Genomic DNA, 26573 nt, shown 5'->3' with positions numbered 1-26573 from the left:
CTAAATAACTCCGTTCACTGACAGATAGCTACTGTTTAATTTTGGAGGTAATAGTTATTACTCAGAACCAAATCTTTTTGTAGACATATAGTATAATATGTTTCATTTGATAATAGTACATTATGCAACGAGCCTATAATGATAGTAATTAAGAAGTGAGTATGGATGTTTATGAAACGAGAGCGAGTTTCATAATTTTCATACGAGCTTCTTAATTACCATTATAGGCGAGTTTCATACGACTTTTTATGCTCGACCATATTTCTAACTTGAAATTACCGGTATTCAGATGTATACATTTTATTTGTATCTGACAAGATCGGAAGTGACCTTGTTCTAGGTCGTGAATTGTGAGATGTGCGCAGACGCGAAAGTATTGATTTTTTCCAAGGAACAATAATGTCATTGACCTTGTGTAATCCCGTTAAACTTGGTATAACCTTAATTATTGAATCCGACATTGAAAAACGAGATGAAAATTGAATTTATTTGAATATTATTTACAATTAACGCTAATTATTATAGTAACAGAACATAACCTTCTGCGACAGTATTGGATTTCCAGCCTCGTGACTTTCCGCTAATTCTTTTTCGATTGCATATCCGAGAATAATCGATACTTGCGGTTTTATAACGGTACAAAGCTGACTTGTTATTGGCTGAACACCTGTAAGCTGAGTTGTCATTGGCTGAAAACACCTGAACTTTAATGAGTAGGTGTAGTTTAATGACATGCATCAAAGGACTGCTACCAGGTGTATAATTACTACATTTCGGCATGGTCGAGCATAAAAATAAATAATTACAGCCATTTTTTAGTGAACTGTTGTTTCATTAAATTTTCATAAAGACTTCAATACATAAGTTTAGTCATTCTTTTCCTCAGAGAAATTCATTTACAGGTAAAGAGTATGAATGAAAGCCTTCCAGTATTTCAGGAGAAAAAAACTGCTATGATTTACAGCAACACAAAATCCACTTTTTTGGTATCTAGATGATGAAAAACTTGTGTTTCTATAGTTCGCAAAAAGTATCATTGGTGACTTTCGTATTTTAAAGCTTCTAGAAAATGACTCTTACAACATGGGTAATAATTTCGATATTATGAATTTAGGGTTGCCATCTCTTCTGGATTGAATTTAATTATCCCAGAAGTGCCTACATCATACTGTCCCATACTAGTTACCTTTTCGTCTTTTGTTTACCTACAGTGTATGTTTTGCCTCTGATTGAGGTCCTGGCTGATATGTACATCTCACTTGATGGTATGTGTCAGAGAAAGACCAATTGAGGCGGTAGCCAGAAAAACGGCCCATAAGCAAAAGTCATGTTTCGAGAAAACAATGATTGAAAGATTTATTTTTATGTAATTGCGATCTGAATGCACTTTTATCAAAATAACAATTTGCATACTTTTACAATAATATTTGTTTATAAGTTTTTCTTAAATAATGCATTCAGATTTCTGTAGTGTTATAAATATATATATAATTTATTGGAGCATTTCATAGGCCCTTTTTCCAGAGAACAAGTTTGTTTTATCATTCAATATGATTATATTTTAGCAGAAATTAAACGTCAGCATTGAACAGCGCACATTAAAGAGATTTACAAGATCATAATCATTTTAGTAAAATTATATTTTTTACATATACCGCATAATTATGATACTTCTTTTTTCTCCCTATGAGGGCAACATCCCTGTACACCGCAACCTGAAGCCTATTGTACGCCCCTGGGATGAATTGCAAACCCACCAGCCCCACCTATGCCAAACCAGCCTAACCGCTAACATCCTAACGACCAGTCCCGCCATCCTTCCAAATCCGTGTACCAAATTATGATACTTAATCACTCATCTAAAGTTTGTGACTGCAGCTTGTGTATATTTTTATGTGGCTTACTTTGTATATAGTGCGATTTTTCTTTTTATTTCTATTATTGTATTTGTATTTCTGGTGGTGTGGAAGAGAAGGCCTGATGGTCTTAACTACACCAGAATAAATAAATAAATAAATAGTTACCTCAAAAATTGTACCGAATATGTAAAAATAAACAATCTCTGTTGGGTACAGAATACAGATTACAGGTTATTTAGTATTAATCTAGAATGGATTCACACTCACATCAAAGTTTATCTTCAAAGTGCAGTTTACACTCACTTTGAGCATCATCTTCATTAATGTTTGTTGAGTTCCACAATTACGCAAGGGTGCATGGGTTCATTCAATTAGCTACCCTGCCCTCTGTTTACAAGGTATTGAAACGAAACTACGTAAGCAATTAGATTTTAAAACAGAGAATCGAATTAAGCATTCTCTCGAAAACAGGCCCATTTTCCGGCTACCGCCTCAATTGTTTGTATGCATCTGAAGTCTGAAGTGTAATATGTAGCTAATCGGTGATGTATGCAATGGAGGGGGAAAGGAACTGGCCACTCTACTCCATTATCTCCTGGCCTAGTTGCCTCATAAGTGGTGTCATGCTCGTTTCACTTGTGAGGTTCAGTCCTATCTTCGGACAGTTGACTGAACAACAGCAGTATGTGTTTCAGAATCGATGCAAACAAGTAACTATACAACTGGATTATCATTATTTTATACTCTTTCAGAAAACAAATATTTGAGTCTGCAACAACAAAACACTATCCTCATGTGTAGTCGCAAGGCTATACACATAGATGGGTGGAGATTGTGGGTTCAACTTCCAACGCAACTCACTGAATAAATAAATTAATATATTATGAAAATCCTTTTTTAACCCCCTTCCTTGGACACACTTTCACGCACAAAATTATTTATGCAATACATCATACCTCCAATGTATGCCTTTAATACACTATTATAATGCCTCGTCCAAGGTTCAAAGAGAAATGGCAACTTTATATAACACACAAATTATTTTTTTATTAACAACTTACTATGAATATGAACAATAATTTGAACAAGTTTCAGAATATTTCCAAATAACGAGAAATCTTGTCCGGTACCATGAATGTAAAGTAATGCATCTATCTGATTAATTTTCAAATTAAAATGTTCAATCAACAGAATCCTCTCTAGACTTCAAATAGTGAAAAATAAGATATAGTATTTCAAATCACATATTATTTCAATCAGTATTCATGATGAGAAATATGACACAACTCAAAGGAGGTACCGCCAATGCAAGACTAACACTAATTCCAACATAGGAATTCATTTCATGACACATTTTGCATACTTCATTACATTCTAATATATTAAAACATACTTTTTAAATTTAAATGTAACTTTATCACATTCTCAGTAAAGTTCCATATTTCTGAGTATTCTTATCAACAGATCACATTTACCTGATTCACATACCTCACAGGAAGTTGTCACATTAATGCCACAGATTTGTTTGGAAAAGTTTTTTGCCAATTACATTGAAAATAAAGACGACACATGTTCAGGTTTGCTCTTCCATAGCTCCTGGTTCCCCTAAATTAATTCGAGCCATTTTTTTTTTTTTTCAAATTTTAAGCATGCCCAATATTTATTTTAATACAGGAATTTGGGACTTTTTGGATAATAGTATGTACAAAATTAAGGAATGCATATCTCGGAATTTCATTAATATCACTTGGATTGGCCAAATTAACTGTTCCACTGATGTACATAACCCATTGCTGCACGCACATTCCCAGTAAAAAAACACTCTCTCTTCCTCTCCTTCTCTTACAATATGTAGAAGAGTGTAGAAATGGTTGTCTAGCAAGGGCAAGTATTGCTTTACGGGATTGTCATAATAAGTATAGTTTCAGTAGTTGTTTGTTCAATGCATAATAATAAAATTACTAGAAGCCAATTTACTGAATAATACTTTGACAAGTTTTTAACTTTTTATGATACTGGTTTTAATGTTGAAACTTCTATATATATATTCAGGATTCTACAGCTACTGCCGTCTTCCTGTGCCAATCCTCCAAAGCCTTCTGTCTTGTGCGTCTTCAGTCCTCAACCCCCTCTTGTGCATGACCTCCATTACTTTGTTGTCCCAAGTTCTTTTTGGTCTACCTCTTCCTCTTCTTCCTGGAGGTTTCCACTGGTAAATATGTTTAGGCCATCTATCTTCACCCATTCTCATCAGATGTCCAAACCACTTCAAACTCTTATTTTCTATTCTATTTAACACTGTCCCTTCAGCATCCATTCTATGCTTAATTTCTTCATTTTTAATGTGATCCAAGTGGGAGACTCTAGCACTTCGTCTCAAATAATCCATCTCTACGGCCAAAATTCTTTTTCTATAATATGCATTCGTTACCCATATTTCACTTCCGTAGTTTAATACAGATTCAACTAACATTTTGCCAATATATTTTTTGGTATCCTTCCAAAGATGTTTATCCCACAATATAGAATTTAAACATGTTATATATATTTTTTTTTTTTTACTTTGTTCAATCGGTTTTTTATTTCCTCTTCACCAATACCTTCTGCTTTAGTTATAATTGTACCTAGATTTTGCCTGGTTAACTTGTTTAATTTCAATTTCATAATCTATAACAATATTATCACTACTTTTAGTATTAATGTCCAAATATTGTCTTCTTATAATTCATAGAAAGACCCCAGGATTCATAAAATTTGTGTAATCTTTTGACCATAAATTCTAAATCAAAAAGATCTTGGGCAATCACTACTTGATCGTCTGCAAATTATAAATTAAATAGGGATTTATCTTCTATTTTTAATCATTTAATTAAATAAGGACTCTTCTATTGCTAATCCGATAGTTAAATTACAGTGCATTTCACCAGCCTACGATAGGCTTGCAGGGTTGTTGTCACAGTCACTGCCACTCTGTGCTGCCACAAGCTCTCAGTGGGTGGGGACATATGTTTGGATAAACAGACAAGAGAGTTGTTGTAGTTGTTCAAATGCCTAGACGTTTGCAATGAAGTCATTAGTGCTCTTGCACTCCAACACATACCTCACTTCTAGTTCAACTATTGTTGACTGCAGTTTGTCTCATTTGTTGATTAGCAGTGATCAACAAATACACTCAGGGACAAAAAAAACCGGATACTTTAATATTTGCTGGTATTTTGCAAAACATTATCTTCCCATACAATATTATCGTAGCCATCTGTTGTTATGGAGACGTGTATACTTTGCTGATTGTTTTTCGTTTTATAAACAAGCCATTACAACCAAATATTCCAATTTTGCTTTCGGAGTCTCAGCTATAACAATTTTGTCTCAACCATTTTGTGCTTCATTATCATTATCATTCGTTACTTCTTTATTTTTACATTTTCTGAGTTTTTAAGTGGGGTTGTAACATTTGTCTTAAAACAAGATGCGACCTGAAGATGTGGCTCGAGCTGTAGCCCTTTACGATGATGGACGCAGTGTATGTTACATTGCAAATGTTATGAATATGGCTAGAAGCACAACCCATGATGCCATAAAACGGTATAGAGAGACTCTAGAATATACGAGAAGATCAGGTTCGGGTCATCCAAGAGCTATAAATCCAAATGAAGACAGGTATATGGTGTTGAGAGTTCTTAGGGAGCGCAATCTGCCAGCTACTAGTGTAGCCCAGCAATTTGTTAACATGCATGGACGCCCAATTTCGGCCAAAACAGTTAGAAGAAGGTTGAAAGCAAGTGGACTGATATCAAGTAGACCTGCAACTGGTCCCAGACTTCTCAGGATGCATCGAGTTGAACGACAGCATTTTGCAAATGATCACAGGGATTGGAGAAATGGACAGTGGAGCTGTGTTCTGTTCACCGATGAGTCCCGTTTCAATCTGTGGTCACCTGATGGACGTGAAAGAGTTTGGAGAAGGAGGGGAGAACGATTTTCACAGTGTTGCATTTCCGAAAATGTGCCGTATGGAGGTGGTGGAGTGATAGTTTGGGCAGGAGTGTGTACGGATGCTCGTACAGAGTTGGTTTTTGTTGAAAATGGAAGACTAACAGCTGATAGGTATATAAATGAATGTCTGGCTGATCATGTTGTACCATTTGGCCAATTTGTAGGCGATAATTTTGTTTTAATGCATGATAATGCACGGCCGCATATTGCCCATGCGGTCGGAGATTATCTCCAAGAAGTGGGAATCCATGTTCTTCCATGGCCAGCAAGGAATCCAGACATGAACCCAATTGAACACATGTGGGACATGCTGGGACGGCGTGTTAAGAATAGACGACCGAGACTAGAATCGTTACAAGAGTTGAGGCAAGCACTTGGCGAAGAATGGGAACTTATTCCTCAAGAAGACATTGCTAACCAAATTGAGAGCATGCCAAGACGTATGGATGCAGTTATTCAAGCCAGAGGGGGTAATACCCGTTACTAAAAAGAGTTTTTAATGTTTACGGCACCATAAAATGAAAAAACAGTTAGACCAAACGATGCCATAGTTATACGTCCTTTGTAATTTTTTGTAAATTTTCTCATCAAAGATTTTTTTTTTTTTTTCAAATGTTGTCGTATAAGGTGCTAAATGAAACATTATTTTGTTTAAATGGGTTTTGTTTCATTTTGAAATAATTGGCAACAAAATACAAGCAAATATAGAAGTGTCCGGTTTTTTTTTTGTCCCTGAGTGTATTTATTGAAAGAATGTGTATGTACAATATGTATATAAAGAATTAAAAGTCAAGTAGTAAAACAAGATAAAAGTTTTGAAATAAATTTTGCTGAAAGGCCAATTCCGTGTAGAAATGCAATATTAAGTTTAGCTGACAGATCTTAAAAAATAGATTCTTTGAATTACCAAAAAATCAGACAAAAGCACTGTGTGCTGACAAAAACTTGATGAAACATAAGCTTTCTTGGAATGTAGTCTTCAAAAGTCTCTGAGTCTTGAAACACAAGAGAAAGGAATTTCTAAAGCATGGGCAAGACGAGGAACAAAACTGCTGAAATTAGAGACCTACAGAATTCCAGAAGTTCAGGAATTACAGTCCCAAGATTAGGATTGTAGATTTAATGTCAAAAAAAAAAAGTAAATCAACTTTCTTTTAATTTCAATGACAAAGAAGCATCACATAACAGATACTAAACAGCAGAGAAATCAACAACCATGAATAAGATTCCGTTGAATAATGCAAAAATAGGAGTGTGGTGTTCTAATAGAGCTCATAGAATTATTGGGCTGTTCTTTCATGAAGAAACAATCAACTGTGCGAGGTACAAAAAAATACATTTTGAAATCCATAAATTAACATATTGTCATTATGCCTATGTACAAAAACAAAAATTTTTCAGAAGCAAAAAACATTACAAACTTCCAAAGTGGCATTGACTATTCACATAACGGACTATAAGAGATGATTCCCAACAGCTTTCTGATGTTTTTGCATCACACAACTCATTTCTGACTAACATATGGTCTTTCCAGGCACGACAATGATATGTGGAACATTATATGGCGTACTTTCAGCAGGATATAACACAATAGTTCATACTGCTAATAAATCCATAACCGAATTGCACTGGATATTTTGGTGCAGAAATATCAGCAAGAACTGTGGCCTCCTCCTTCCCCAGACTTCAATTTTTATATCTCTGAGAAATATCAAGTCTTCCTTCTTTCTACGAGGTTCACCAAAAAGTCCACTGCCTTGCAAAAGATGGAAGTTCTCAGCGAGTTGACATGATTGCCATTGATAGAAGAAATGACAGAGCAATTATCATTGATCCCACCGTGCACTTTGAAACTGCAGTTGAACAACCTGTAGCAGTACATGAAGAAAAGAAGACCATCTATGACCCTACAATTCAATACTTTAGAGATTATTATCATATACAAGTATTTGGCTATTGTTCAGAGCAAGGGGAACAATTCCAAAATTCTCAGTTGAATGTTTTAAGTCTTTTGGAATTCCTTTGAATATTTTGAAAATGATTGCTATAGACGTAATGAAATATTCTGTTCAGATTTTATGTAATCACCTGTACACCTAAATTTCCTTATATTCTATTTGATTACTAATAATTATTGAATAAAAGTACTTTCCCAAGGGTAGCTTCCATTTGAAAATAAAAATCGTAAATAGTGATAACGCAAATGTTTATTTTTATTTTATTTGTTTAGTATGCTGTGTCTTTTGGCAACCCTTACTGAAGGGCAGCTACCCTTGTGGGATTTATATATATTTTTTTTATTGGGTTATTTTACGACGCTGTATCAACATCTAGGTTATTTAGCGTCTGAATGATATGAAGGTGATAATGCCGGTGAAATGAGTCCGGGGTCCAGCACCGAAAGTTACCCAGCATTTGCTCGTCTTGGGTTGAGGGAAAACCCCGGAAAAAACCTCAACCAGGTAACTTGCCCCGACCGGGATTCGAACCCGGGCCACCTGGTTTCACAGCCAGATGCGCTGACCGTTACTCCAGTGGGATTTATATATTTATATCAATAAATTGTATGTAATGAATTCTCATATGCCAAAGAAACTTAAAGAAAATATACAAGGTCCAGCAGAATGATTTCTCGGATTTGAATTGGCTGCCATACAGGTTTCTTGATAGTTGTGTTTGAGTGGCATATATCTTTGAGTAGCACAAGCCATGCCATTTCAGTTACCATCATGGTATGGACATGTGAAGAGCGTGCATTTTGTTGTTGAGCATTTTAAAAAACAGTGACTGTGATTGTACCCATTTTAGAGTAGGTCGACATGGAAGCATTCCTGATAAGAAAACCCTACAGATATGAGTGTGAAATGTCAGACAAAAGGTTCAACTTTCAAACAGAAGTCATCTGGTAGATGTTGGAACATTCAGGCTCCTGAGAATATCACAGCAGTGAGGCATGCTGGTACATCTTCATGATGTTCAGCCATTAAACATGCTCTGGTATTGGGAATATCTGATCAGAGTGTGAGACGAATCTTATACCTATACTTTCATTTTGTTGGTAGTTTGACCGATAAGCAAATTATAATAGGTTAGGATTGAATGGGGCCGTCTATTGCTTATCTTACAATGTAGTATAAATATATTACATTTTATTGATGAATGTTTTCGGCATATTTATGCCATCTTCAGATCTTAAAAGTTGTCTTTATACATGCTTAATAAATAAATTAACCAATGTGGCATTTATTAAGCATGTATAAAGACAACTTTTAAGATCTGAAGACGATGATGATGATGATGATGATGATAATAATAATAATAATAATAATAATAATAATAATAATAATAATAATAATAATAATAATGTTTTATTTTCGCTGGCAGAGTTAAGGCCATAAGGCCTTCTCTTCCACTCAACCAGCCTTAATCAATACAATACATATTTAAATTACGAATATATACACTACACTTAAAAGGTTCTCCAGCAATATTCTTCAGTTAAGTTAACGACTAGTAAACTACATATTTATTTAAATTTAGATAAACCTATAAGGTAAAGTAGTAACTTAATTTATGAGCTAATTTAATTCAATCAATTATAATTAATTTGAGGTTTGAGATAGCTAGTAAAATGATGAAAATTAATTTAATATAACCTTACTAGAACTATGTTACAGGGAGAAAAAAAAAAATATATATATATATAAATCTAAAATATATTTCTATAATGAGAATATTAATGTAATTGCCATTAGAGGTTTTGTAAATCTATTTAGAGAAATTAATGATAATAGGAATGGACAGATGTTAGTTTCATTATAATATGTAATAAATATTAATCAGCAATTAATTTGTTAAGTAAGAATTTATGTAATTTTGACCTAAATGAAGATGGCATAAATATGCCGAAAACATTCATCAATAAAATGTAACATATTTATACTGCATTGCAAGATAAGCAATAGACGGCCCCATTCAATCCTAACCTATTACACCTATACTGTTTTTGCTGTAAGAAAAATCCTAATGTAAACATAAGCACGTTGCTATTATACCTGTGATTGGCTCCCAGTCAAAACACTCACATGACGCAGGAAAATTTGGTTCGTATTTGGAAACCATAATCTTGTATTATTTGAAAATAAAAAATTGAATTCTAGTTGTTCAATATGATGAAACATTTAACTTCACTCATATGTAAAACGCTACATAAAAGAAAAGCTACATTTATATTTTGTTATGTACTATGAACGCGGATGAATACCAACAGTAATACCGAGGTAGTCTGTTCTTGTAACAAGCTGGCGTCACTTGAGCTCGTAGTTGTTCACGTAAGCATGTGGTAATGAAGTATGGCTTCTGTATCCTCAACTGTCCATTGTGAAGACATAAGACTTAAAAATAATTTAATTGCAGTAATTATAAAGTAAATGTTTCCTAAGCAAACGAATGCATAGTAGTGAGGTTAGGCCTACTTGACGAGTAATGGGAAATGTTTAACATGAAACAGAATGTACAACAGTAGGCGGGAACACGTACTGAGAATCTATGGCGCCAAACAGCAGCCAATGAAGCCTCACTTCAGTCATGTGCTATTGTTTACATTAGGATTTTTCTTACAGCGAAAAGATTATAGACCTCAAATTCCAACCCTACAAAGCTGTGATGGTTCAGGAACTTTGACAACGTGACTAGCTCAACCACCAAGATTGCTTGCAAGACCATATCAGAAAATGTTCCAGGCGATGCTGTTATGCTCAGTAATGATTAAGCTCATTTTCATTTGATGGGCTGCATCAACAAACAAAACATTCCATATTGGTCCCCAGAAAACCCTCGAGAAATGCATCAGCAACCTCTCCACAGTGAGTGTGTTACTGTTTGGTGTGCTGTTGCACAATTTTGAATAACTTAATAGTGCCATACTGTTTTTAGGAAAAATGAAGCACAGTCACTATTTGAGGATATATAGCTCGTCAGGGCAAGCATTTGGACACTAACTTTAAAACAAAGTGATGTCAAATTGGCAAAGATTCTTCTATAAGATGGTAAAATAAAATTTTAAATAGGATCTATGTTGCTCTTGTTATTAATGTGCCTAATCGGGGAGATCATTCTGACGGACCCTGTACAAAGGTATGAGCTATTCCATCTCAAATCTGCCGAAATATAGAGAAAATTGACCTTACAATTTCTAAATACATTAAAACTTTTTTTTGTACGTAGAGAACTGTGATACAATGCTTTGTGCAAAGTTTGAGGCATCAGAACTTCATAGTGTTTAAATTTAAAATATTTAAATTTATCGTATTTTCATAAAATTTGTAACTTTAAACTGTTGTGGCTCCGAAACCCTTTCACCCAATGATCAAAATCATGGTTTATTTTGAAGCTGAGAAATTAAAGTTTATATTGACATATAAACAGATTTTCTTACTTTTTATGGAAATGGAGAATTTAGATTTTTCCTCATTAAGACGCCTTTGGCTAGGAAAAAATATTTTTAAAATATATAGTTAGATTCTGCATTGAAAGTACAAATAAACACATATTTTTTACTGATGGTATGTTGATAAGAAAGTATTGAAAATATCAAATAAAGAAAATAAATAGTACGCGCATGAACTAACCAGCTGACTGTGAGATGGGAACTAGCCGAGATAAGCAAGGCCAGGAGACAAACACGTGATGTTTTGTCTAGCAGCGCATGGTTGTGCTAGCTTTATCACAGGTTTTCATAAACACAGGAGTAAAATGACGCCCAACGATCGCTTATCTTCAGCTCTCGGCCAGTGCATGTGGTACTACACCATTCAAGTCCCTCGAAACTTATTGCCATACCACTAAGCAAACAATGTCGAATCCCTCTTAATCATGCAAGGTTTTTTCTCAATATTTTTTTTACATTTTTACAAATTAGCAAAAAGCCTAAAAGCAAGTAAAATCAGATTATCTGTCTCTCTGTGTACAATAAAAATAAGGATTACTTCTTATCATAACCTACCAAATGTCAGCTTCAAAATAAGCTCTCGTTCAATGTTCTCCAGTAAATGGTTCCAGAGTTCTAAGCGCTGAAAGAGGCTTGTTTTTATAAAATATGCTAAATTTGTCGCTCAATAATACGAAAACCGTTTGACTTTCGATAGTATATTTTTGAAAATGCACTCCCCTCAGCACCTTGTATAAGTAGGGAAAAAATTAGAGTATAAAAAAATGCGAGGTTTTTTACTGATCGATTTCATATGGAATAGCCCATAGGCTATATAAGTCCATTAGTGCAGAGGAACTTTTGAATGTAAATGACAATTTCTTGAGATGTCAAATATGTGTTAAAGAAAATGGATACTGCTTTCAGTAGCAACTGTGAGGAGGATCACCATTGAATGTTATGTTACAAATACCAAAGTTTTAACCCAGTGAAATATTGAGATTGTGGCAGTGCACAATAATAAGGACTGGGGCAATGACAAGGTGAATGGCAAGTGCATGGTCCATCACAGAGTGGAGAAAAGCATTGCAACTGTATATTACATATAGGGACCGGATTTTTATGTAATATCAAGGTGTGAAATATGTACATATTTATGTAAGAAAAATAAGCTGAATATGTACCAAAATATGTAAAATCATAAAAATATTTAATATCAATATCTGGCAGGTATGAGATCCAGTTGTGATTTCATAGAGCACCCGACTTTTTTACCGCACACTTGACACATTACTATTTTTCCATCTGTAGTGAAAGCTTTGTCCATTGCAATCCATGATTTTATTTTTGTCATTAGGATTGAAGATACAGAGGCCATTTTAGTTAGTTAAGAGCAGTAGATAAATTCACTTGCATGTTATGGATACTGTAAGTACTAAAACTAGAGAACTGAGTGAAATGAATGACACAACAGTACTGCAAGCACTGTTTTGCTTTACTGGATTAGGAGAAAATAAGAGATGTGGGACACATGCATTTTAGCTGTTCCCTGTAAGAAACAAGTACCTACTAAGATCTCAAACTATAGGCATTTACAAACTGTTGTTTGAAAAGTGACATTCCTGTCTCATTCAGAAGGGTAGGATTATTCCAGCCGAGAACCATACTTTCTATTTGCTCGGAAAATCCCATTTCCGTATAGGTCTACTAAATTTAAAGTAAAGTGGTCAAGCAATAACCTGAAAAGCTATTTATTTTAATGTTTCAACATCTTTCCAGTTTGTTCCTTTACTCCAGCTTCTTTTCAAAAGTCGGCTACTTTATCGAGGCTCATGTCAGACTTGAAATGGGTTTTCCCTGGAAGAATTATTAGGAAGAGAGTAGGTAAGGTTTCAAACTACATGGGAACGGCTTGTTAAGATGTGTGCAGAACAATTATTATATCCTTTCTTGGGTAGGTAAAAAGTCTTTTTAAATCTGTGTATTTCAAATTGTAAACTTCCCCAGCAGAAGTTTTTTCCCTCCTTTTAGAGAAGTAAAAATGAATAAAACTCCTAAATATATAGATTTATGTAATACCAAACCATAAATGTAATGTGAGGTAAATATGTAATATCAAATTTTAATATATTAATGTTAATTACAAGATTCGCAAAGATTTGTTATTTATATACAGTTGGATTGAAAGGAATATAATATGTAATTACATAAAAATCCGGTCCCTAATTATATATTTCTACTAACTGTAAACAATGTTATATTATTACAATGCAAACATTGCTATAATCGTAACATTAATTCCAAGTTACAAAAGCATAAATATTTCTTCCTGTATACTTCAAATTAATAACAGCAGCCCTACAGATATATTTCCAGCTTGTAGAAATAATTACGAAACGTGCTAGTATCACACTTGTAACATTCCATGCTTTTAATAAATAAATTTTATGCTCGACCATGCCGAAATGTAGTAATTATACACCTGGTAGCAGACCTTTAATGCATGTCATTAAAGTACACCTACTCATTAAAGGTCAGGTCTTTCAGCCAATGACGACTCAGGTTACAACTGTTCAGCCAATGACAGGTCAGCTTTCTACCGTTATAAAACTGCAAGTATCGATTATTCTCGGATATGCAATCGAAAGAGAATTAGCGAAAAGTCACGGAGGCTGGAAATCCAATACTGTCGCAGAAGGTTATGTTCTGTTACTATAATAATTAGCGTTAATTGTAAATAATATTCAAATAAATTCAATTTGTCATCTCGTTTTTCAATGTCTAATTTAATTTCAATGTTATCTCTGTAGGTTCTTATGGCCTAGCAAGGTCAATGTGAACATCTGTTCCTCGGAAAAAATCAATACTTTCGCGTCTGCCAACATCTCACAACATACGGGACATTGGTCAAGGTCAGATACAAAGAAAATTAATAATATCAAGTTAGAAATATGGTCGAGCATAAAAAGTCGTATGAAACTCGCCTATAATGGTAATTAAGAAGCTCGTATGAAAATTATGAAACTCACTTGCGCTTGTTTCATAAATATCCATACTCGCTTTTTAATTACCTTTATTATAGGCTCGTTGCATAATGTACTATTGTTTAACACTAAACACGCACAATGTACTATACAAAGCCTGACTTGTATTCTGAATCATTCAATTGCTCTCAAATAACTGTTAAATACTGTGATGGTTCATGTATCAAAACAATAAAATCTGCCGTGATGTATCACAGGTGTAAAAACAAAACCAATGTCAGCATCTTGCTGCAGCTATATAGCAAGGCAGACTGTAATGAACATAAAATTTACACTAAAATCTAACGTATTAAATTTTTTATGAGCAAATCAAGAACATATATTCTCTTATTTCTTTTCTTAAAAAATCCCAAACAAGTCTATGACATCAATGTGACAATTTCTCCTTGTTAGATGATACAAGAAACGTATTACAGTAAAACCTTAATAAGACGCACTCGCTTATTACGCTATCCCGTGTAATACGCTTTTTTTGTCCAGTCCCTGCATATTTCATATACAACCCCTTTATGTAATACCCTGTTTGGTGCACTCAAGTCCTGCATAATACGCTATTTTTGTGGAATATTTTCGATGTAATTTTCGGCAAAGTACTGTAACAGCAATGAAACATCTTGGCCATTGAACTCACTGGTGCCATTACCCTGAAAAGTATTGGTATTCGACCCTTTACCTGCGCATTTAAACCTTCATACTTCATACCTAAGTATACCCCACCCTCTTGTTATGCTCTCTTATTCGACTCCTTATCTGCGTAGTTAAAGCCTACATACAGTTACAATACCTCACCCTCTTGCTAACCTCTCTCTCAAACAGCATTTCTCACTCGGTCGTAATAAAATTCTGGAAATTTTTGCTGGGCAGTTTGTTGTCCTTTAGTGTATTGAAGTGTCTGTGAATGTGATTACAATGAGTGTTAAACGAAAAGCACTTTCTATGTCGAAAAAATGAGAAATCTTACGAAAGTACGATGAGAACAGTACTTTTAATCAAAAATAACTCTCTGATTCATTAGGAATCCCATCATTCATATTAAGAAAGATAATAAAAAATCGCGACTCAATCACTACAGCTGCGACGTCGGGAGGATGTAATCGCAGGAAACTGAAGTGTGGTAAACATGAGGACTTCGACAACACGCACATGGCAAACAACTATAAATGACTTCTTTTTTTTTTTAAGAATTAAGTACAGTACATATTGTAAATGTCTTTGACGCACAGTACAGTAATTACATAATGGAGTAATATTATATTACCTTTCATGAATCATGTATTTCAATAAAGAAAAATGCTAATAGATACTGTATATGTCAAAATTAGTACACCCGCCTAATACGCGGTTTACACCAGGTCCCTTGAACAGCGTCTTATCAGGGTTTTACTGTACTTTTTCCCTCCCTTAAGACATTAAGCACGTTCAGGAGTACTGTTTAGACAATAAAATGAAAACGGTATCTTATGCTTAAATGTTTGTGTTTAGAATGATATTATTAATGCAACAAGTATTCAATTTGTAATTATTTTACAAAGGACAAAATTAAGCAAAGGGATGTGTAAGGCAACAGAGGATTAAACATTTCATTGAAATACATTAACTCCAATGATATATTTTATTGTAATTTATAGGTTATAATGAACTAATTGTGTACTAATGATCTTCATATTGATATACGCCAAATACAAAACATTCACAAAGCCCATACAATTATGTAACATCATTTATTGAATTGAAAAGGTTCTAACATTAAATGATATATATTTAATAACATATGCTTGTATGAAAAATGTTAGCAATGCACATTTTTATCTGTTATCTTGATGGATTTAATAATTTTCAGTACAGTTCTAACACTAATATTATGAGCAGTTGCAGGTCTTCTCTACGTAATGTTCCTTACATACAAAGTATACTTTCTCTATTGTTACAAATGTTCATTGTGACCGAAGTTAACAAGACATGAAATAGACTTACAGACTTAATAAGGACTTATTTTAATATTACCATGTAACTAATACACTACAACAAGAACCCAGTCATAATTAAAAAAATAACATTTTACCTGCATATAACTACTTTTGGTATTAATTACAATAAAATCATTAAACATGTTTATAATTACAATTGTACATGTGTGCAGCTCACATTAGTCTATTCTGTAGCATTATCAGATGAAGACTTCGCAAAATTACCATTAATCCAGTGCTCCATGCTTGTTTTATGGTTCTACTGCACTTGTTCCCTGTCTTCCTCTCACAAAACCGGTTTGGATGGTACGCTTTGTCTGAAGATAAAAACAATGGTAACTATTGTGCTAAAGATCTTCAATCATTCTTAATTTTCAGATATCTAATCATGTGAAATGTCATTACAACAAACTAATGAAACACATAAATATAATATAAATTTAAAATGCATAATTTTACCTTGTGTAATATATATGTGAAATTTAAAAACTATAGAAATATTTTTATTTATTGAGCCTTTGCCTTCGCCTAATGAAGTGTGAATTATCTCAGATACTCTAAATGTATAAACTCTTGAACTTGACATTCAAATAACATAATAGTACATTATGCAACGAGCCTATAATGGTAATAATTAAGACGCGAGTATGTTTATGAAATGAGCGCAAATGAGTTTCATAATTTTCATACGAGTGTCTTAATTACCATTATAGGCAAGTTTCATACGACTTTTTATGCTCGACCATATTTCTAACTTAAAATTATTCATAAGTATTCATGTTATTCTTATCTGACTGGGGAGCGGAACTAACCTTGTGCAATACCTCGTAAATTGTGAGAAGTGCGCAGACGCGAAAGTATTGATTTTTTCCGAGGAACAAAATAATGTCATTGACCTTGATATAATCTAGAGAGTAAATTAAACATTAATCTTGATATAACCTTGAAATTGAATTAGACATTGAAAAAGGAGATGACAAATTGAATTTATTTGAATATTATTTACAATTAACGCTAATTATTATGGTAACAGAACTGACTTTATTTCAAATATAGGTGATTTATTGATTTATTGTTGCCTTTCGATTGCATATCCGAGAATAATCGATACTTGCGCTTTCATATTGCTACAATGGTATTTTCTGATTGGTGGAACACCTGAACTTTAATGAATAGGTGTACTTTAATGAGGTCCATTAAAGGGCTGCTACCAGGTGTATAATTACTACATTTCTGCATGGTCGAGCATAAATGTATTGTATGTCCTAAAAAATGATGTACTGTATATCAATGGATACATTATTTTATACTCTCACTTTAATGTAAAGCTATGCTATATTCCACTCAGATATTAATCATATTCTTATGATATTTTTCCGAGTATTTTTTTTAAGAAAAGAATGCCTGAATTCGGAAAAAAAAGCAGATGTGCCAATTTGTGAAAATAAAATTAAAAAACCATATACAGTAGTGGCAAAAAAAAACAATTTCAGAGCCTTGTTCACTCCAGAGCACGATAGACTGGTAACTAAACCTTTCGTGGTTCGAATCCTGCCTGGGAAGGAAACTTTTTTTTTCAATCAATCTTCTTAATGTAGCCAGATGTTTGCTGACAACATAAAGTCCACTATAGTCCACTGTAGTCTATTCAGTTGTTGTTTTTCACCAGAAATGTGGGGTATTTTGATCGGTGTTCATTATAGATGCCTGTTGCTAGTAGCCAGAGGTGGAAAAATGTTTATAAATGTTTATGTACCCTCTTATACTGCTTGTTTGAGGCTTGAAAGTAATGTAATTTTCCCTAAGATAAAGATGTGAACAAGAAAATTACCAAATTTACACAAATTCTAGGAATAATAAACAATACATTAAAAGCTAAATTAGTACAAAAATCTACAAGAATAAAAATATATAATACACTACCATTACCCTCCCTTTTATACGGAAGCGAGATTTGGACATTAAAGAAAAAAGACATGAACAGAATCAAAACAACGGAAATGAAATTTTTCAGGACAGCAGGGTATACTCTTTTAGACCGAAAAAGGAATGAAGAAATTTTAGAACAATTAGAAGTAGAGTCAGTAGAAGAAAAAAATCAGCAGATACAAATTCAATTGGCTAGATCATGTAAGAATGGAAAATTCAAGAATCCCAAAAATTATGATGCAGTATAAACCTAGAGGACATCATCGACCAGGAAGACCTTTAAGAAGACTGCTAGATGGGGCCGAAGCAGGTCTACAGAGGCCTAATTCGTGAAGGATGATGATGATGATGATGATGATGATGATGTACCCTCTCGTGGGTACTCGCCTTGTCGTGGTGAGGGGGCTTAAACTTGTTGTTTAAGCTAACAAGTAACAAAGAGGTACCCACATAAGCTGCATTACCACCAATGCGGTCCCACTATATTTTTCACTGTTTATATTCATGGAGTCCCTCAGTGTAAAATTCTCCAGAAGTAAAATAGTCCCTCAATCGGATCTCTGGGTAGGGACCGCACTGAGAGATGCCAAGAATCGTACTAAAGTACTTATTTGGAACACCAAAAGTTTTTTTTTTTTATCCCCAATACTTTTCCGATTGCTGGTAAAATTCATGTTCTGGGAATAAGAAGTTAATTAAGTAGTAAAATATCGCTGCAATCGAAAAGTATTGGGAATAAATTTGAATAAGGAACAAAAAAATAGGTTCCTTCCCAGGCAGGATTCGAACCACGAAAGTCTTAGTTATCAGTTTATCGTGCTCTGAGTGAACAAGGCTCTGAAATCAGCTGCAAGGGTCGATCAGGTTTTTTTTGCCACTACTGTACTAGATCACTTTACGTATTTAATCACATCACTGAAATGTTCACGAAAAATATGTCGTAAAAATGATGATGACTTTTAACAGTCATCGTTAGTAGTGTTATGTAACTGTGCCTTTGCAATAGTGGGAACTCTAACTTGCACGTGAGAATTCAACATTAACGCATAACAAGGTTTCAAAATTGTTCATGTACAGAATCTGTTTAAAAGTAGAGTTATAGAAGTAAATAAGTTAAATGCCAATTTCATTTTATTTCACTGCAATGCCTTACTGCCACTGTCTATGTTTGCAATCCTTCCTCAAAAGGTGTAGTAATTAGCAAGTAGGTTGTGCAATAGATTACATATTTCACAGAATAAAATTAAGACCTATATCCTCTACCAAATGGATTTGAGGACATAATGTTTTTGTTTGTTGTACTGAAATTTCACTATGTAACTAATCGCATTTAATCCTATACATGAGCTATTCCATCTCAAATCGACTGAAATATAGAGAAAATTGACCTTACATTTCTAAATACAATAAAACTTTTTTTGTACGTAGAGAACTGTGATACAATGCTTTGTGCAAGGTTTGAGGCATCAGAACTTCATAGTGTTTAAATTTAAAATATTTAAATTTATCGTATTTTCATAAAATTTGCAACTTTAAACTGTTGTGGCTCCGAAACCCTTTCACCCAATGATCAAAATCATGGTTTATTTTGATGCTGAGAAATTAAAGTTTATATTGACATATAAACAGATTTTCTTACTTTTTATGGAAATGGAGAATTTAGATTTTTCTTCATTAAGACGCCTTTGCCAAGGAAAAAATATTTTTAAAATATATAGTTAGATTCCGCATTGAAAGTACAAATAAACACATATTTTTTACTGATGGTATGTTGATAAGAAAGTATTGAAAATATCAAATAAAGAAAATAAATAGTACACGTGTGAACTAACCAGCTGACTGTGAGGTGGGAGCTAGCCGAGGTAAGCAAGGCCAGGAAACATAAACACGTGATGTGTCGTCTAGCAGTCATGACTGTGCTAGCTTTATCACAAGTTTTCATAAACACAGGAGTACAATGACGCCCAACGCTCGCTTATCTTCAGCTCTCGGCCAGTGTGTGCGGTACTGCGCCATTCAAGTCTAGGCGTGTGAAAATAATTTACTTAATACCCTCGAAACTTATTGCCATACCACTAAGCAAACAATGCCAAATCCCTCTTAATAATGCAAGGTTTTTTCTCAATATTTTTTTACATTTTTACAAATGGCCAAAAAGCCTAAAAGCAAGTAAAATCAGATTATCTGTCTCTCTGTATACATTAAAAATAACGATTACTTCTTAACATAACCTACCAAATGTCAGCTTCAAAATGAGCTCCCGTTCAATGTTCTGCAGTAAACGGTTTCAGAGTTCTGCGCACTGAAAGAGGCTTGTTTTTCTAAAATATGCTAAATTTGTCGCTCAATAATACGAAAACCGTTTGACTTTCGATAGTATATTTTTGCAAATGCACTCTCCTCAGCACCTTGTATAAATAGGGAAAAAATTAGAGTATAAAAAAATGCGAGGTTTTTTACTGATCGATTTCATATGGAATAGGCCACATATACTAAATGATGTCATACTAATGTAAATATTTTAGGGATGTGATGTAGAGGACAAAAATGAAACTGAAATGTTATATTCTACTATTTTCTTAGAATGCTTCTTCGGAGTTATAGTGCAAAGAAACAGGAAAAAACAATACAAACTGTTGCTCTCATTACACAAGCTGACATGATACGTTTCGAAGCCTTTCAGCCATCAATTCTGCCCCAAACTAAAAAACAAACAGAAGATAAGCTGTGGAGAATCAGTTGTTTAGCCAGCAGACCACCTGACTTTTATTTTTATCTGCCTAAAATCAATGTATGTCAATACTGTAGACAGGATAAAAAGCATACAAACTGAATGTGGCTACGAAACTACTGAGTGGCTACGTAACGTCACAAGACTATTAAGGTAGAAAAATAAATTTAAACCTTTACTATAAACAACCTGTTGTGTGGAAATTAAATTAGGTTTCTATTGCCTGTACTGCTTCTTTGCACTCTGCAATGAAGTGTTCTCAGAAAGAGGACATCTTAGTCTCATTTTTACTTGTGCATTACATTCCTAATTTTTTTTGCATTTACAGACGACAGATCCTATATACAATACTTGAATATGAAATAAGGGATATACAGTGAAACTTCTTCATACGACAATTCCTCAATTTTCATCTTCCAAAATAAAATTATATTCCTGAACATCCCAGAATCCTATAGTCGCAATGCTGTTATTCCCAGTGTGACTCCTCCTCTTTGCTTACGTCTTAGGAAGTGAAGGCTCTATAAAGTCTAGGTAGGTAGTATCGTTCGCCATTTTTGTTCTTTCGTTTCCGAGCTACCATACGAGGAATCTATTTGTCACACTGTTAAACATTATCATGTCGTAGCTCCTATGATAATAAATCAAACACACTGTAATTTAGCAAATAATTGAGCGGCAAATAACGTTTTCATGTGCTTTCTGCAAACGCCAACGAAAGAGCCAAAATGGCGGGCGATTATATTAAGTATTTATGGAGCCTTAAGAAATGAATAATGTCTTCCTCAGCGAATCACAAGACGCACACGTTTAAATGTAGCCGACCTGCAACGCGATTGGCTGCCGGAAATTAGAGCGACGGGACTATAGTTTTCTGTATCAACACATCTTTCCCGAACCATTTCCTACCCATATCCTCTTAAAATAATCTTAATTCAAGTGTTAACAAAATTCCACTATGATTTATCTGTAAATAACAAAGACGATTTGTTACAAATAAAATGACAAATGAAATATAAATACATGTAATTTTTAAATAAATCTACAGAACTTTTGATAGTGCCATATGAAAGTTGGACATTTATGAAGAAAACAGTGAAATGACAATAATGATCGAGGCACTATTGTAAGACTCATCTTGGACACTGAAGAAAAAATGTAAATTTTCAATTCTCCATGACCCAATTTACTTTCTCGCTCTTCCCAAAAACTGCGCATTGTAATCCAGCCTGCAGAATAATAAATTGTGCAAAATTCTGCACATCCATATTCCGATGTCAGTTTTATTCTCACGATGCAAATGCTACATGTATAGTGTACTAGTTTATAGGCCGTATCATATGGAATATAATGAATAATAATGTACTATGCTAGTGTGGGTAACGTAAGCTCTGTCTCTTCTTAAAGAAAAAAATATCAAGACCGTTTAAAAAAAAAAACTTAAATACCAATAGTCAGCTTAAAGGAGTTTTCACTGTATATAAATACAACAGTGTTCATCCACTAATGAGCTATTTGTAACAAAACATTATAACACAATGAAATATTTTATAATGTTTGTTGAAATTTATATTGCTAGTAATTAAAATTCAAGTACATGAAATGATGTTGGAACATCCTTTCAGGAATCAGGGCACACTTCATGAAATTAGTATCGAAATAATTTTTCCTGTTGAAATATGTATAATTTCTTGGGAACGAGAATGTAACAAATAAAATATACGCTTTTGTTTATGTGACAAGGTATCTGTTTGGTAACATAACTTATTTTGTTTCAGCGACTCATTAAATAAAAGAGATCTTCAGGTACACAGCATATTTATAAAATCAATAAAGAAACATTTCTGGAAGATTTGTGTTTCAATCCACAGAGTTGATCAATAAGTTATTAAAACACTCTTTTCCTCAAGGTGTAATATGTATTTTACCATGTCAAACGCAACGGATAAAAAAATTTAAAAGAACATAAAAATGTTCACTATAATAATACCAGCATTACTCATAGTGTGTTTGAGAACAACTAATTAGCTCTTCAAAATGATAGTGATAATTTGCTAAGAAATTAATAAGAATTAAAATTAAATTGATAAAAAAGTGAATCACTACATTAAATATCTCGTATGTATAGCAACGGAACTAAAACTGACAAAATCATGTTATTTGATATGAACATACAGATATGTTACCGTTTAAAGGTTAAATTTAAAAAAAAAAAAAAAAAAAAAAAAAAACCTTCAATAATAATACAGAAAATTGCACTCATAGTTTTTTATAAACGCTATAAAATTCCAAAAATTTAGAAAGAATATTGTTGTTGTTTGTTGTTGTTGTTTTCTAATGCCAGGCATTTGACAATAAAGTCATTTGACCTCTTGCACTCCAATATTTTTCAAAGATATTATCATGGTCAGCCACTGAAGCACAGATTTTGAGGTGTTCCGAATCCATTTCTTGGTTTGAGTTGCACAATGGGCAGTTAGGGGACTGATTATATTCCAATTCTATGCAGGTGTTTGGCCAAACAATCATGGCCTGTTGCCAATCTAAATGCAGCTACAGAATTAACTGTGGATTTTGATGCAGAGAGTTCCATTTTTTCCCTTGGGATTGAGTTATCAAATTTTGTTTGTTGAAGTCTAGAAAGAATGTAAATGATAATTTGAGACACGATAAGCACTGGAATCCCGAAATCAAAAACTATCCAACAATCTGGCTTAGATACTACAGACACTGATTTATTTATGGCACTCATTCTTTCCAAAAATTAGTAATGTGAAGTGAAATAAATATAAAATGTACACTGTCTGATGAGATTCATAATATGTAGAGAGGTCTATTGTGAATAACTTCTGTACTCAAGAGAGACCAGGGATTTGACAATAAAGTCATTTGACCTCTTGCACTCCAATATTTTTCAAAGATATTATCATGGTCAGCCACTGAAGCACAGATTTTGAGGTGTTCCGAATCCATTTCTTGGTTTGAGTTGCACAATGGGCAGTTAGGGGATTGATATATTCCAATTCTATGCAGGTGTTTGGCCAAACAATCATGGCCTGTTGCCAATCTAAATGCAGCTACAGACGATTTTCGTGGTAAATCGGGAATTAACTGTGGATTTTGATGCAGAGAGTTCCATTTTTTCCCTTGGGATTGAGTTATCAAATTTTGTTTGTTGAAGTCTAGAAAGAATGTAAATGATAATTTGAGAGACGATAAGCACTGGAATCCCGAAATCAAAAACCATCCAACAATCTGGCTTAGATACTACAGACACTGATTATGTATGGCACTCATTCTTTCCAAAAATTAGTAATTTGAAGTGAAATAAATATAAAATGTACACTGTCTGATGAGATTCATAATATGTAGACAGGTCTATTGTGAATAACTTATGTAGGTACTCAAGAGAGACCATACTTGTAAATAATCAGGAGGTAACTAAGATATACCAGGTTTCAAACACTTCAAGAGACGTATGTTCTCATTTAAAATAATCAATCAATCACTTAACTACTTCCAGAATCATTTTTGTACTGGACACAATTTAATCTACAATGCCTATTACGGTACAGATTTAAATTACTTTCCCACATTAGAAAGTTGCCAATTTCCTGAACATTCTACTCTCATACATATCATCACTGCACCTCCAAAATCCACTATGTGCATTTAAACAGATTACTTCAAGAGAAAGAATAAAACATTATCACTTTTAATTTGCTTGATTTTCAAAGCTACTTTAGGTACAATTTCATCGTTTCTTATGTAATTATGGAAATTATACCGAAAGTAGCTTTCAAAATCTAGGGAATTAAAAGTGATGCCTATTTCTTTCTCCTGAAGAAATCTGTATGCACACGGATTTTGGAGGTGCAGCAAACGATATGAAACAATTTGAAGTACAAAATAAATGCTTAATGAAATAATTACATAAATAAAATGCAACATTAAACAAGGGTATCAGATTTTATTTCTACAAGTTTTTTTATGTATTATAGTAGCATATACGTGTAATAGTAGTATTATGAATCATGTTATGCACATTTTCACAAGATAAAATGAAAAACAATCATTCATGAGTACAGCAAATACGTATAAAAATAATTACCTTTCCTAAAATAAAACTAAGCATTTTTTTTAGATAATTAATTTATCCCAGTAATGATCTAGATATAGAGTGGAGTCCCTAAGAAAGCAGGATAAAAATCGAGCTTATTGTTAAGCTGTTCCTTCAATGTAGCCAACACAAGTGGAGCCTTCAGAATATACAGCCAACATTAGTTCAAATAGGTGCATTGTCATTTAAACTAAACAAATGCCAGAGATTTATGGGGAAAATGGAAGCATGTTTCAACTGAATACTAAAGTTGAATCGGTTTAAGGGGAGGGCAGAGGTGAAATTTTCGAACAAAACTGAAGAAAAAGTGAAAATTTGGTTTTTTTCCATTTTTATTATCCTTATTTTGATATTCCGATGTTAGTTTTTGATTTTGTGCCCTTAAAAGTATGAAATTAAAACCAAGATAACTGTATTACTATATTATTCCCATAATAAACTAATACTTATCATTATTTATATACCTTCTCTGAACATATAAATAAAAAGAAATATTGAAAATTTCTTAGAATATGGTGCATGGAGCATTTTATATCGAAAGATATAAAGTTTTATAAAATTATTAATATTTACAGACCTACTGTAGCCTACTTAGAAAGTTGAAACTTGGTATGTCCATTACTAATAACATACTTAGTATCCATGATCAATTTCAAACAAATCGGATAAATTTTGTGGATTTTGAAATATTCACCTCTGCCTTCCCTTAATTTAATTTGCAGAAAATGGTCCCTAATGTTCCTAAAAAGCAATGATCTTCAAAGATGCTGAATTTGGGTGAGAAAATAGTAGAATAATGAGAATATGGACAAAGCTAGATTTGTAATGGTATTTCCTGGCAAGACATGAAAAAAACTACAGCACAAATAATTCTGAAATGTAGGCTTTCATTACCGGCGTCATAGGGATCATTATTATTCGGGCTAAAGGGCCGTGGTCTGTTCGAGCTGTTGCTACCATACATTTCATCCGCTACTCTGGCAGACATCATCAGTGGTATGGCATGCTAAGGAGATCTCTGTGCTCCCATGTGCCACACCAGTGATGATGTGTGCCAGAGCAGCAGACGAAACGTATGGTAGCAACAGCTCCAACAGACCACGCCCTTTAGCCTGGATTACATCAATCCCCACAGAATAAATAGCTGATACCAGTTTTCTGTGACAATCAAAATCAGAAAACTTTAGATTTCTAGAAAGTCTAAATACCCAATTAATTAGACAATAAAAAATATATATATATATATATTTAGAATACAAGGAGCAGCTAGAAAACTCCAAACTTGTATGAATCTAACCAATGCTCAAAATAAGAAATGTGTATCAAGAGCTCTCTCTATAACTGGTTTACAACAATCAATATGTGTAGGGCAATCATAATAAATACTGATATTATTTCCCCTACTGCACTACCACTATTGTGAACTACAAGTAACACTCAACATAGTAAGTAGCAACATCAGCTCCAATTGGTAAATCGAAGTTGGTCCAACACCAACT

At 33.6% G+C, this 26573-nt stretch overlaps 1 protein-coding gene across 6 annotated transcripts in view; it reads right to left on the bottom strand.

Annotated features, from left to right (window-relative positions):
* Window positions 1-26573, bottom strand: part of LOC138709613 (serine/arginine repetitive matrix protein 2) — a 328612-nt gene that overhangs the window by 141160 nt on the left and 160879 nt on the right. For 3 of the 6 annotated variants that reach the window (XR_011334979.1, XR_011334978.1, XR_011334981.1), the window contains exon 16: window positions 16520-16611. The exons of 2 other annotated variants lie outside the window; for them this stretch is intronic. Coding sequence is in view for 1 of the 4 variants with exons in the window: in XM_069840510.1 (XP_069696611.1) it covers window positions 16581-16611 (31 nt within the window). In the remaining 3 variants the exon portion in view is untranslated. Of the gene's footprint in view, window positions 1-15925; window positions 16612-26573 lie in introns of those variants that run through there. One more of the 6 variants, XM_069840510.1, reaches the window with a different exon arrangement.

This window comes from Periplaneta americana, chromosome 11 (genome assembly GCF_040183065.1).
Source record: "Periplaneta americana isolate PAMFEO1 chromosome 11, P.americana_PAMFEO1_priV1, whole genome shotgun sequence".
Taxonomy (NCBI): domain Eukaryota; kingdom Metazoa; phylum Arthropoda; class Insecta; order Blattodea; family Blattidae; genus Periplaneta; species Periplaneta americana.
The sequence above is the reverse complement of the archived record's forward strand: the minus strand, read 5'-3'. Positions and strand labels throughout refer to the sequence as shown.